Source organism: Salpingoeca rosetta (assembly GCF_000188695.1).
Source record: "Salpingoeca rosetta unplaced genomic scaffold supercont1.35, whole genome shotgun sequence".
NCBI classification, from domain to species: Eukaryota; class Choanoflagellata; order Craspedida; family Salpingoecidae; genus Salpingoeca; species Salpingoeca rosetta.
This window is the reverse complement of record NW_004754899.1, coordinates 196,171-209,308: the sequence shown is the minus strand read 5'-3', so window position 1 is coordinate 209,308 and position 13,138 is coordinate 196,171. Positions and strand designations below refer to the sequence as shown.

The window sequence follows — 13,138 nt, the reverse complement described above, 5'->3', positions numbered from 1 at the left end:
ACACACACCACACACACACACACACACACACACACACTTTGTGTTTTCTTCTTCCTTCATTTACACACACACACGGACAACGCACACATATACGCACACACACGCACACATGTACGGCACTCCCCATCCACATTTGCCCCGGCACGCCAACAGCAAAGGGTGGACGGCGATATATTATGCTGTCGCGAACAACCACGAGGCAATGGCGCGGTTTTCTGCTGCAGAGGGGAGCAAACGTCAACCACAGGGCCGATGATGTGAGGGGAGCATGTGATGATGGTGGTGGCGCAGTGTCACGATGCTGGGTTCACGGGGTGTGTATGTCATGGAAGGGAGACAGCAGCGTTTTGGTCATTTTCTTTTCTCCCCATGCCCTCCTTTGTTTGTATTGCTGAACTTGTTTGTCCCCCACGACCCCTTCACACCACCAGCACAACGACAGTCTCACCACCACCACCACCACCATCATAACTATGACTCCTTCCCTCAGGGCCAAACCCCGCTGATGGTTGCAGTGCACTACAAGCGCGTTCTCCCCGTCCTCGTTCTCCTCGCGTTTGGCGCAGACCCAACCATCCCAGACAACTCTGTGAGTGTCTGTGTGTGTGTGTGTGTGTGTGTGTGTGTGTGTGTGTGTGTGTGTGTGTGTGTGTGTGTGTGTGTGTGTGTGTGTGTGTGTGTGCGTGTCTGTCTATCTGTCTGTCTACTTGAACGCCCCGTCGCCTGCCAAGTCACCACGCCACCATCCGCACTCCATCACCACGCCACCACCCGCACTCCATCAACAGGGCCGGACGGCGGTTGAAGAGGCGGTGGCCGGCGGAGACGAGCAGATCATCAAGATGGTCCGAGCAGCCGCAGCGAGCAGGGTGCGGTGATGCTGTTACTAGTGGTGGTCGTGGGGTGATGGTGGTGTTGTTGGTGGTGTTGTTGGTGGTGGTGTTGTTGTTGTTGTTGTTGTTGTTGTCGTGTGTTGTTGTTGTCGTTGTTGTTGTTGTTGTTGTTGTTGTCGTCATTATTCATGTGCTGATTTACAAGATATTACTTTGACTCACACCCACACTCTTCTATCTCGTTGCATGCATGCGTGTGTGTATTGTACACCTGTCACATGTGTGTGTGTGCATCAGCTGCTGCACCGATCGTGTGTTGAGAACGACTTGGATGCTGCGCTCGCCCTTTTAGACAACAACACCGGGCCCGACACAAAGAATGACCAGGTGACCTTGAATGACAGGGGTGTTGTGTGCGCACGCTTGTTGTTATTGGCGTATGTGAAACAGAATGTCCTTGAGTGGCTTGGTGTTCGTGACTGACACACACACACACATACACCTTGACGCTCACTCAATCGCTCACACACACACACACACTCACACACACTCTCTCTTACTCACTCACTCACTCACTCACTCACTCATCTTGCATGATGGCCAGGGGAGTGCGCCAATTCACGTTGCCTGCAAGCACGGATCACTTGCTGTCGTGAAAGCGCTCGTTGACCACGGTGCTGACATCAACGCCCTGGATGCAGAGGTGCAGTCACACTCTCTTATCTTTGGTGGTGGTGATTTGAGAGTGGATGCGGCATGTTCATGGGTTGTTATTTCTGGTGTGCGCGTGCTCCGGCATGCACATACACACTCTCTCGCACTCCCGCACATACACACACATTCACGCATACACGCATACGCGATGGCCGTTGCTGCAGGGGAACACACCGCTGCATATTGCGACTCAGCAGAACAATCTTCCCCTCATCCAATTCCTGGTGGACAGTGGCGCCCGCACGGACATTTGCAACGACAGTGTAAGCAAGCATATATGCGTGTGTGTGTGCGTGTGTGTGTGTGCGTGTGTGTGTGTGCGTGTGTGTGTGTGTGTGCGTGTGTGTGTGTGCGTGTGTGTGTGTGCGCGTGTGTGTGTGCGTGTGCGTGTGTGTGTGTGTGTATGTACAAGTGCATGTGTGTGTGTGTGTGTGTGTGTGTGTGTGTGTCGAGATGAGGAGGAGAGAGGACGCGCAAGTAAACAACCCAAGCAAACAGCAAAAACACACACAAGCACACACACACACCTGCACACACACTCTCTCACATCACACATAACTCACCATCCTGTTCGCTGTCGTCAAACTTGAGCCGCTTCCCATCTGCCATCAAGTTGCTGATGGTGGCGAGAATTGGTCCCCGATACCCGCTCCCCTTCTCCTGTGCAATCAGGTCCGGCACACGCTGCGTCGCCACCTCCCACATCAGCACACCAAAGCTGAAGATGTCAGCCTCAAAGCTGTACTTGTCGCCCGTCAGTGCCTCTGGTGCCATGTACAGCGGCGTGCCCACGCCAGCCGTCAGCGTCATGCTCGTCATCGTCTGCAGCCCAGCTTGCTGGCTGTACTGGGGATCATCATTATGGCTGGACGACAGACGAGTGCGCTGCTGGTGCTGGTTCCTGTCTCGTGTGAAGCACTGGCGAATGGATCCGAAATCCGTGATCTTGGCGCGCAAGTTAGCAGATACCAGCACGTTGCCGCTCTTCAGGTCTCTGTTGTTGTTGAGTGTGACAGTGGTTGTGGGGTGAGAGTGGGGTACTAGACCGTGAGCAACAAACACTTGCTTGCATGCAGCACACACACACACACACACGAGCACGCACACACAGACACAGACACACACACACACACACACTCAGACACACACAGACACAGACGCACACGCACGCACGCACACCAATCCCACGCACCGGTGCATCTGGTCGAGGCTGTGGATAAAGGCCATGCCCCTGGCAACATCACGCAGCAGTCGCAGCTTTAAATTCCATGCAGTCATCGTCTCATCTCGTTTGTCGCTTCCTGTGCTCACCAACGTCAACTCCTCACCAAAATCCTCTGCAATCACGCTTGCATCTGTACCGCTATCAGCGCTCTCGTTCCTCGCGTTCTTCAACACCTGTTCCATGTCCTTCCTCAACAGGTCCTTGAGTGACCCCCTCGCCACAAACTCCAGCACCAGGAACGGGCTGCCGTTGGGGTCTGTGCCCGCACCAAAGAACCGCACCACGTGTGGGTGCCGTGTTCGCTGCAGGAACTCCACCTCCTTCTCAAACTCCAACACCGTGCTCTCGTCAAATGCCATGACGGCTTGCTGCAACACCTTCACTGCCACTGTGACTGTGTCCCACTCTGCCTTGAACACAACGCCAAACGCACCCGCAGCCACCCGCTTGATCATCCTCAGCTCATCGTACTCAACCTCCCACGCCTTCTTCAGCGCCATCACTTCTTCGTCTCGCTCCACCAGCAGCTGCTCCTGCAGACCAATGCGCTTGGTCAGGCCACGGTAGCGGCGTGACAGCCACGCCATGAGCAGGCCAATGCCAAGGCCGCCAATCACGGAGCCAGCGGCGATGCCGGCAACGTTGGGCTCGTCCACCACACAACGCCCACCCGACGTCATCTTGAAACCGCGGGCACACGTGCAGTGGAAGGAGAACACAATCTGGGGAGTCAACAGAACCGTATTAGCTCGAGGCCGCAAGTCCTGGTTTGACAGCTTAAGGGCACATTCAATGGGCGCATCAGTCAGCTGAAGGATGGGAGGAGTGGGGCGGTTTGGAATTGCAACGAAATCGGCCGTCCCAAACTGCTCATCTGATAAGACAATGTTCCGCTCTGTCACGCGATTGACCTCTGTCACCTGCCTCAGCCACAAGTTACCCGAGAGGTCCAACACGTCTGCCAGCTCAAGGCAGTTGCGTGCAGTCGTGGCAGCCTGTCGAAGATCGATGTCTCCGACCAAATTGCGAGTGAAGAGGATGCGTGTACCCCACCGCGTGCACAGCGCACCAGTTGGCGGAAAGTTGGTGTTGCTGATGTCGAGAATATCGATTGGAGGGGCATCAATGGATGTGAGCTGGGTGCAGCCGGACACGTTCAGCTCTCGAAGCGGATTGTGGACGGTGACAGATCGCAGGTGCTGGTTGTCGTTGAGAAGGAGTGAGTCGAATGTCTTGTCGGGACACAGCTCAATGGTTCTGTAGTCTGTGTTGGCAATGCGGAGCTCATGAACACTGCTTGCCAGCAGCTTGCACACCTCAGTGATTGGAAGCGTGCGGTTCATGGCGCCCGGCCAGCCCACGTGAAGCGTGCGTAGGCTGAGCGGTGGAAGTTGCTCGAATGATGGGACCGCGGCGCTGACGTCCACGTTCTCCAGACTTAGGGTTGACAACCGCGTAATGCTCGTGATGTTGGTGTCCGTCAAGACCGCCCTGGAATTCGCTAGCGGGGAGGCGTTGAGCTCAAGAATGGTGAGGTTGGACAAACGAAGAAGCGGCGCCAACTCCATGTGCTTGCTTTCATGGTTCTTCAACCGGAGGGTTTCCAGGGCAGGCGTGAGCGTGACATCTGGCAGCTCCTGCATGGGGTTGTCGCTCAAGTCGAGTCGATGAAGACGAGGCAATTCTCGAAACAGACGCAGCTTGGTGAGTTGATTGTTCTTCAGGTCGAGGAACTGCAGAGAGGACAGCTGTGCCGTTTCCAGGGAGCGAAGTTCGTTGTTGGCCAAGTTAAGATGCCGAAGTGCTGGGTTGTTGGCAAACAGGTTGGCTGGGAGCGTGGCTAGGGAGTTGGTGTGACAAAAGAACTGACCAAGGCGAATGCAAGTGTCAAGTAGCCCTTCAGGCAATGATGTTAATTTGTTTACACTCAAAAAGAGCCGTGTCAGCGCCGTCAAGTCCTTGAACACGCCCGGTGGCAGGGATGTCAGTCGGTTTTCGAAGATCTGCAAATGCTGCAGCGAAGTCAGGCCGGAGAAGACGGTCTCGTCAAGGGACGTGATGAAGTTTCGCGCCAGCCCAAGAACAGCGAGACGGGTGGTGTTTCGGAACAGTGTGGGTGGCAAGCTAGTGAGGAGCGTGTCCACCAGGTTGAGGTGATCCAGCATTGTCAGCGCAGCGAATACGTCGGCGTCAACTGTCGTGATTGGATTCTGCTGCAGCTGCAACGTGGTAAGGCTCGTGAGTTGATGGAACAGGCCGGAAGGGATGGCGCTGATGTCGTTGGTAAACATGGTCAGTAGCTGCAGCTGAGTGAGGTTATCGAACGCCTGCGACTCAATCTTGGAAATGCGGTTCTCGCCAAGGAGCAGCAGCTGCAGGACTGGTAAGCCCTTGAAAACGTCCTTTGCGATGCGACAGATGCGGTTGTTGTTCAGGCTGAGAGTTGACAGCGAGGTCATGCCAGAAACGTCTGGAACGGATGTGAGGGAATTGTTGATTGCGCGAAAGGCAGTGAGCTGATGTGCGAGAGCAAACCCGCTCGTGTTCACTTCCCGCAGCAGCACGCTGTCAAGTATCCATATCGTGTCGATGCGGGCCATAAGGTTGAGCTCGCTCAACTGAAATATGGGGTATTGCACACCATCCAAGACAACAGCATGGCACACCGTCCAATTGCCATTTTTCACAATCCACTGCAGCGGCGCTTCCTGCACGTGCCCATTCACGGCCAATGCGACCACGTTGCTGGAGATGGCACGTAGCCCGCTAGCATCCGTGTTGTCGTCCACGTCGTCATTCTCACTCAAGGTAATAGCGAGTCCTCCACGATGATTTGCGCCAGGACACGTACCGGTCATCACGCTTGCCAGCGTGCATTGCCCTGCCTGCACTTCAGGGTCATCATTCCGTCGCACACGCTTGTGTTGCAAACGTGACTGTTGTTGCAAGGGCAGCATGGTCTCGTTGCGGCGGATGGCGTTCACCCTCTCTTCCATGTACGTGCTGGTGGACCTTGCAACTGATGGAGCGGGAGGTGTCCTGTGCTCTCCATTCTCAAGCAGTTCCTGTTCCCCACGACCGTCCCCATTTCGATCGCCACACCCAAACGCAGCCATCATGCGGTGGATCGGGGACAGGTCGACAAGCGAAGAGAGCATGGTGTCTTCGCGCGTCATTGTGTTTCCAGTTGTAGGTGTTGTGTCATTGCGACTGCTGTTCCCCTTGTTGTTGGCACCGTGCTTTGGGAAGAACGGCACGTCGTTCACTTCAAGCACACGGACCATGCTGTCCAGTGTCCCGTGCACATCCGAGCACAACTATCAGAACGACATTGCTTGCAAGCAAGCATGTGAGCAGATGCCACAGCGTGCGCGTTGGGATGCAGGAGAGGAGAGGGGCAAGACGGGACCGAGGTCATGCATTCTGCATGAATCAATACACACTACTACACTACAACACGAAACGAACAATGTACACTGCAGCAGGACAGCAGGATAACAACAAAAACAAGAAAAACAAAATGCGCGACCACACACAGCACACCTGATCGTTTTGAGCGAAACCGTTTGCAGTGGATGAGCGTGCTTGTGTGCTGGCCACCGTGGTGGCAACCACCAACACCAGCAGCATGGCCACAGCCGCAGTCATTGGCCATTGCATGGCGGCGTGGCTGAGGAAGGCAGAAGGGAGCAGGCTTGAGGGCTTGAGTGAGCAGGTGTGCTTGGTGCTGGCTGGATGAGTTGAGATCAGTGAGACGGAGCGTCGCCTCAGTGCTGATAATCTGCAATACCTTCGCATAATATTCCACAACAGCTCACTCACGACGGATACACGCACACCGTTCTTTCTTCTGCCTGTCAAGGTGTTCACGCCAACACCAGGATGGGTGCTGGGGGTGGAAAGCTTCGCCACGTCAAGAAGGAGAGCCCCATCAACACATGGATGCTGCAGGAGACCCTAGGCTCAGGATCATATGGAAAAGTGCACAAGGTTTGATCGTGTGTGTGTGTGTGTGCGTCCGTGTATGTGTGTGTGTGTGTGTGTGCATTCGTGTGTTGGCGCCAACTTTGTTTCGCTCTTGCGTTCGTGCTCATTGTTATGGCAACGTCGAAGCGAGCTTGTCAATGTCAACACACGCACACACACACACACACACACACACACACACACACACACACACACACACACACACACACACACACACACACACACACACACACACACACACACACGCACACATGCACACACATACACACACACATGCTGCTCATGTCATTTTCCTTCTCCCCTTTCTCCCCCTTCCCGCGGATGTAGGTACGAAACCGCGCCACGGGCGAGCTTGCAGCCGCCAAGGTCGCCCCTATTCAAGCCCAGGAAGAGCTACAGAACTTCGCCACGGAGATTGAAATCCTAACATCCTGCAAGTGAGTGGCCAACGCCCAGCGACCTAGGCCCACTCACGCACGAGCAGCATGATGACATCGTGTGCCTCCACGATTGACCGTTCTTTGTTGATGCACTGCCAAGCTGACACTCACATTGTACTTGTTCGCCTGGCACGCGCAGACATCGGAACATTACAAACTTTATAGATGCGTACTACAACAACAACGAGCTGTGGATCTTGCTGGAAGTGTGCGATGCCGGATCCCTTGCCGGATACGTCGAGAAGCAACCGTACGTGTGAGACAGCTGGTTTCCTGTTGTGTTCGCTTGATGATTGAGCGTGGGCGTGTGCACGCTGATCCCTCTTCCCTCTTCTTCTTTCTTTCTTGTCCAATGTGTCGACACACTTCAGGTGCTTCATTACCACTCATTACATTCCACTGCCTTGCCTTTCAACCGCTTACGTCTTGCCATCCTATGTTCTTCAATGCTGTCGCTGTCAACCACAGGACGGGCCTGCCTGAGGATGCCATCGAGTGCATCGCGCACCAGATGGTCAAGGGCATTCGCTTCTTGCACGGCTGCGGCGTCATCCATCGCGATATCAACGCCAGCAACACCCTCGTCACTTGTGTGCGTATCGTTGCGTCTGTGTGCATGGTGCTTGCGCATGCGTCCGTCTGTCGGTGTAAGGAGCCTGAGTTCGCTGTGCCAACCGCATGCGTCCACGCTGTCTGTGCTTGCCTTACGACCTCATCATCCCTCTCTTCTCACATCAACTGCTCATTGCACCCACTGCACCATGTTGAAATTGAACGCAGGACGGGATGGTGAAGCTTGCAGACTTTGGCGTGTCCGCCTTCAACAAGCAGGATGGCGCCAAGCGCAACACGTTTGTTGGCAGCCCGCACTGGATGGCACCCGAAGTGATTGTCTGCGAGCACGACCGCAAGGCAAAATACGACAGCCTGTGCGACGTGTGGTCGTTTGGCATTACCATGATGGAGCTTGCCCAGGGCCACCCGCCCTACCACGACCTCCACCCCGTCAAGGTGCTGTGTTGTGCATGCATGTGCGTGTGTGTGTGTGTGTGTGTGTGTGTGTGTGTGTGTGTGTGTGTGTGTGTGAATGTTTGCCTGTCTGTCTTGTCTTTGTGTGTGTATGTATGTGTATGTGTGTATGTGTGCGCGCATGCATGTGCGGGTGTGTGTGTGAATGTTTGCCTGTCTGTCTTGTCTTTGTGTCACGCGCTCTGTCAGCCTGTGTGCTTGAACATCTGCAACCCTTTGTCTGAGATGCACCCGTACAGTCCCCTCACCAACCAAACCCCATCCCCCTTCATCCCACCACCACCACCACCACGATGATCAGGTGCTGTTCAAGCTTGCGTCGGGGGCGCCGCCAAAGCTCGACGACCCGGCCCGGTTTTCCCGCCAGTTTGTCGAATTTGTCGCAGCATGCCTCGTCAAGGACCCAGCCACACGACCAACAGGTGTGTGTGTCTGTGTGTCTGTGTGTCTGTGTGTCTGTGTGTGTCTGTGTGTGTGTGTGTGTGTGTGTGTGTATGTGTGTGTGTGACATAGTGCCACCTTACTTTCCCCCATTCCCCCTTGCCCTATTCGCTTCGCTTCCTCCTTTCCTTCTTCCATCCCCCCCCCCCCAATCTGTCCCCAAGCAAACTTCACTCAGTGCCCGGCCCTCTTTATAACCCCATGGTCGTGTCACTATTTATCGTTTGCGAGACCGGAGCACCATTCCCATACATGTCCACTTGTTTGTCCGCTGCCAGCTGCCGTGCTGGTGGTGGCGGGACACGTGTGGCGGAACACACTTTCGGTTCATTCGTTCCTTTCTTTCATTCATCCATTCTTTCATTCGTTCTTTCTTTCTTTCTTGCACGCTTTCTTCTGTCTCTTTCTTTCGTGCTTATTAGTGTCTTCGTGTTCCCTCTGAATGTGCATCATATTCGGTCGTGTGCAATCACGCACCTTATTGCCCCTTCCTGTCAACTCAACCCCAGCCTCACACCCGCATAAACACCACCCTGACACACCCCGCCCTTGCACCAGCTGCACAACTGCTGAGTCAGCCGTTTTGCATGGACAAATCCCACCCTTCTGCGCTGTGCAGATTATTGCGAAGCCTCAGATGATGATGATGATGATGATGACGATGATGATGATGATGATGATGATGTTTCCTGTTCGTTCCATTGGCATGTGTTGAGTGCTTCTGCGCCACTGGTTACCGTCGCGTGGTGCAAATGCAATTCTGCTTCCTCTCATTCTTCTTCCTCTTGTTCTCCTTCCTCGACAGAGAAGCAAACTGGTCTTCTGCTTCTTGCCCTCTTCTTCCCCTCTTCTTCGCCTCCACCAAGCACACGATTGTGTTTTTTGACTTATCGGTGCGCGCGTGTGTTTGTGCAGTAAATTATCCCGTCATGCAAGCACATGGCCACAGAAAGGTCTTCGTTTAATGCCACCCGCCAGTGCCATTGATGTGAGCAAGGTGGTTCTGCCTTGTTTTTCTGCTCGTCGTATCGACACAAGCAGCAAGCCAGCAAACGCTAACAGCCATCATCAGCAAACAAACACAATGATTGGATGCACACAACACCACTCAATCACAACAGCAACAACACCACTCAATCACAACAGCTACAGCAACACTCAATCACGACAGCGACATGCATCGCAACAGCAATCACAGGTTTGCAAACACGTTGCGTGGTGCCTTTTTCTTCTTCGTTCCATTTCGACTCGCACGCGTTCGTGACGACGACACACGCGCACCGCTGTCGGCATCCAGCCTGCGCAGTTGAGAAGCGGTGTGATGGGTTATGGGATGTGATGGGGTTATTGTATGGAGGGCGGTGAACACAGAAGATGCAGGCAAGTACACAAGTGCGCAAACACGACAAACTCACACATCACGCAGCAATCGTCACCACCATTCGGCGCACGCATCACACAGCATCATCACACCCATGACACACCACACCGCAACCAAAAACACCCACCATACCCATCATCAACACCCCACCCCCACACGTTCACCATCACGTCACTGCAACGCGTCGGCACCACACCTGTCCTCGGCGAGGAGGTCTTCGAGGTCGTCTGTGTCCGCAGCGTCGCTGCCGCCGTCAAACCCAAACCACCGCCGCACCCCATTCACCAGCGACAGCCGCCCGCCCGACGGCGCGCCCCGCCCAGCACTGCAGCGTGGATGGTGGTGATGTGTGTGTGTGTGTGTGTGTGTGTGTGTGTGTGTGTGCGTGTGTGTGTGTGTGTGTGTGCGCGTGTGTGTGTGTGTGTGTGTGTGTGTGTGTGTGTGTGTGTGTGTGTGTGTGTGTGTGTGTGTGTGTGTGTGTGTGTGTGTGTGTGTGTGTGTGTGTGTGCGTACAAAGCACACGGCCAAGCACCTGATACCTCGAAACTGACACACAAACACACACATGTGAACTCACGCGCTGCGAGACCGCCGCATTGATCGCATCGGTCGCGAAGTCGTCACACTCGTCAGCGCTTCTGCACAGCACACACGTGTCAAGATGAATGGATGGTGATAAGCTGGAGTAAGTGTCTGGTGTTGCGTGTGTGTGTGTGTGTCTGGTGTTGTGTGTGTGTGTGTGTGTGAGTGAGTGAGTGAGTGTCATGTGTGGTGTTTTCCATCCTGCTGACAGCATTACCTGCGCCGCCACCGTCATCATCGTCGTCATCGCCGGCATCAGCGTCGTCCAAGCGACTGCTCACCGCCCGCGGTATTTGTACCTGATGCAGTGAAAAGGGGAGGGGGGTCAGGACGTGTGAGATGCAATACACGATTCCCATTCGCATGAACAGCAGCCACTTTGCAATCACAAACAACATCTATGCTTACTCAACAGCCGCATCACACACGCACACACACGCACGCACACACACGCACACACACGCACACACACACAAGCACACACACGCACGCACGCACGCACACACGCACACACGCCGGCGCGTGCTTACCCCAAACGACTGGTGTCCAAGGGCTTCGCCGCGCTGGCGCGCCCGCCGCTCCCGCCGTATCAACATCTTTCCCTCAGACACCGCGTCCTGAAGGGGGAAGGGTGATGGTGATGATGATGATGATGATGATGATGATGATGATGACGGTACGCGATGATGGGTTGGTGATTGTGGTGAGTGGTGGTGATGGTGTTGGCGACATTCGTGCAAGCAAGAAAGGATCATGTGGCTCCAATCGAAGCCGAGGAACCGCACAAGCGACACAATGCACGTCGAAAAACACACATGCACACGAGCGAGTCAAGTGCAGTGCACCTGTGCTGTTTCGTCATCAACCACGAGCGAGGGCACGCCGCAGAACCCAAGGATGCGACTGCCGAGCCGCAGGATGGTGGCCAGGCTGCAATCATGTCGTGGTGATGATGGTGGTGGTCGTGAGCATGCGTGCCTGTGCGTGCCGCAGAGCCGATGCCCACACCTGTACGCAAGTGAGCGCCCTCAAACAACAACATCACCATCACCATCATCAAAATCAACAACATGTTCATCCTCATCACGATCAACACACCTGACGAGGAGAATGGTGATTGGATAGTACGTGTTGAAGTCCTTGATGAAGCCAAAAAAGTCAACATGCCCCATCACCTGCGTAAACGCTGTCGGCTGTGTAGTTGCGCGCGCATGTGCGTGTGTGTGTGTGTGTGTGTGTGTGTGTGTGTGTGTGTGTGTGTGTGTGTGTGTGTGTGTGTGTGTGTGTGTGTGTGTGAAGGTGTGTGTGTGTTTTATTGTGCGTGTGAGGGTGGACACAAACCAAGCGCATGACGTTCGAGCAGCACTTCAGTCCTGCATCATCACCACCATCACCACCACCATCACCACCCCCATCACCATGACGACCACCACGACCACCACCAGCGCGGACCTGTGCAATGTTGCCGGCGGTGACGTGGCTGTCGAGGTGCGCCATGCTCAGGAAGTTGAGGCAGAGCGGAATTGTCAGGCGCGACAGCAGAATCGCAGCAAAGATCAGGCTGACACGGCGGTGGTGTGATACCGGGGTTGCGTGATGTTGCGGGAGTGGTGGTTGCGTGATGTTGCGGGGGAGGAGTGGTGGTTGTGGTGGTTGTGGTTGTAGTAGTTGTGGTTGTAGTGATGGTTGGGTGTGATGGTTGGGTGTGAGGAACGGCAGTGGCAACGCTGGTACAGGAACAGACTCAAGATGGAGGGAGGCACAAATTCAATACCACGCAACAAACGCAAACATAAACACACACACACACTCACACACAAACGCAAACAAACACACACACACAAACGAAACAAAAACACACAATCTCTCTCAAACAAGCACACGCACACGCACACACACAGAGCTCTGACTGACCTTGCAGCGTCCGTCTGCTGCTTTGGCACGAGGTTGTAAAAGTTGAAGATGCGCATGCGGAAGATTACGCGATATGTGCAGAAGCTGAGGTAGAAGAGGGTGAGGAACGCAATCAACTCCAGGTCAAAGTACTGCCCGTTGTGCCCAATAGCCGAGATGAGGATGGCGTAGATGCTGATGGTTGGCTCGGATTGGAAAAACGTCACCTCGGACCACACCACAGCCAGCGAGCACCCCGTCGCCAGCACTGCCAGGCACAGATACACCACACGCCGGATCTGGTGCATGGGGAGGGGGGAATGAGTGTGTGGTGTAATTGAGAGAGATTGTGTGTGTGCGTGTGTGTGTGTGTAGTGAGTGGGATAGAGATAGAACGTGTGAGCGTAAGAAAGTGTGTGCGTGCGTGCGTGTGTGCGTGTGTGCGTGTGTGCGTGCGTGCGTGTGTGTGTGTGTGTGTGTGTGTGTGTGTGTGTGTGTGAAAGTGTGTGAGAAGTATGCGTAGACACCGCTACGAATGTGAGTAAAACTGTTGATAGTGATACATTCCTGAGAGAAATCTCGAATACGCTGTGTTCGCTACGAGTTGTATATC

General features: G+C 54.5%; 4 protein-coding genes across 4 annotated transcripts in view; 2 read left to right on the top strand and 2 right to left on the bottom strand.

Annotated features, from left to right (window-relative positions):
- PTSG_10164 (uncharacterized protein) overlaps positions 1-1,814 on the top strand; it is a gene marked incomplete at its 3' end in the record, with an annotated part of 4,204 nt that extends 2,390 nt beyond the window's left edge. Inside the window, exons 6-10 of the mRNA XM_004988444.1 lie at positions 491-589; positions 789-869; positions 1,131-1,220; positions 1,438-1,541; positions 1,712-1,814. Coding sequence (XP_004988501.1) covers positions 491-589; positions 789-869; positions 1,131-1,220; positions 1,438-1,541; positions 1,712-1,814 — 477 coding nt within the window. The remainder of the gene's footprint in view (positions 1-490; positions 590-788; positions 870-1,130; positions 1,221-1,437; positions 1,542-1,711) is intronic.
- A 276-nt stretch (positions 1,815-2,090) lies between these two features.
- Positions 2,091-6,071, bottom strand: PTSG_10163 (TKL protein kinase; the record flags this gene model as incomplete). Its single annotated transcript, XM_004988443.1, has 2 exons — positions 2,740-6,071; positions 2,091-2,541 (listed from the first exon to the last, which is right to left on the bottom strand). Exons 1-2 carry the CDS (start codon positions 6,054-6,056, stop codon positions 2,091-2,093), a joined length of 3,768 nt encoding a protein of 1,255 aa, XP_004988500.1. The 5' UTR covers positions 6,057-6,071.
- Positions 6,072-6,654: 583 nt separating this feature from the next.
- On the top strand, positions 6,655-9,310 carry PTSG_10162 (STE/STE20/SLK protein kinase; the record flags this gene model as incomplete). Its single annotated transcript, XM_004988442.1, has 7 exons — positions 6,655-6,762; positions 7,087-7,196; positions 7,339-7,449; positions 7,668-7,791; positions 7,980-8,210; positions 8,530-8,650; positions 9,228-9,310. 7 exons carry the CDS (start codon positions 6,655-6,657, stop codon positions 9,308-9,310), a joined length of 888 nt encoding a protein of 295 aa, XP_004988499.1.
- A 551-nt stretch (positions 9,311-9,861) lies between these two features.
- PTSG_10161 (uncharacterized protein) overlaps positions 9,862-13,138 on the bottom strand; it is a gene marked incomplete at both ends in the record, with an annotated part of 5,841 nt that continues 2,564 nt past the window's right edge. Inside the window, 10 exons of the mRNA XM_004988441.1 lie at positions 9,862-9,967; positions 10,247-10,375; positions 10,628-10,688; positions 10,850-10,931; positions 11,163-11,249; positions 11,478-11,562; positions 11,731-11,825; positions 12,085-12,193; positions 12,547-12,824; positions 12,922-13,054. Of these exons, the coding sequence (XP_004988498.1) occupies positions 9,862-9,967; positions 10,247-10,375; positions 10,628-10,688; positions 10,850-10,931; positions 11,163-11,249; positions 11,478-11,562; positions 11,731-11,825; positions 12,085-12,193; positions 12,547-12,824; positions 12,922-13,054 (1,165 nt within the window). The remainder of the gene's footprint in view (positions 9,968-10,246; positions 10,376-10,627; positions 10,689-10,849; positions 10,932-11,162; positions 11,250-11,477; positions 11,563-11,730; positions 11,826-12,084; positions 12,194-12,546; positions 12,825-12,921; positions 13,055-13,138) is intronic.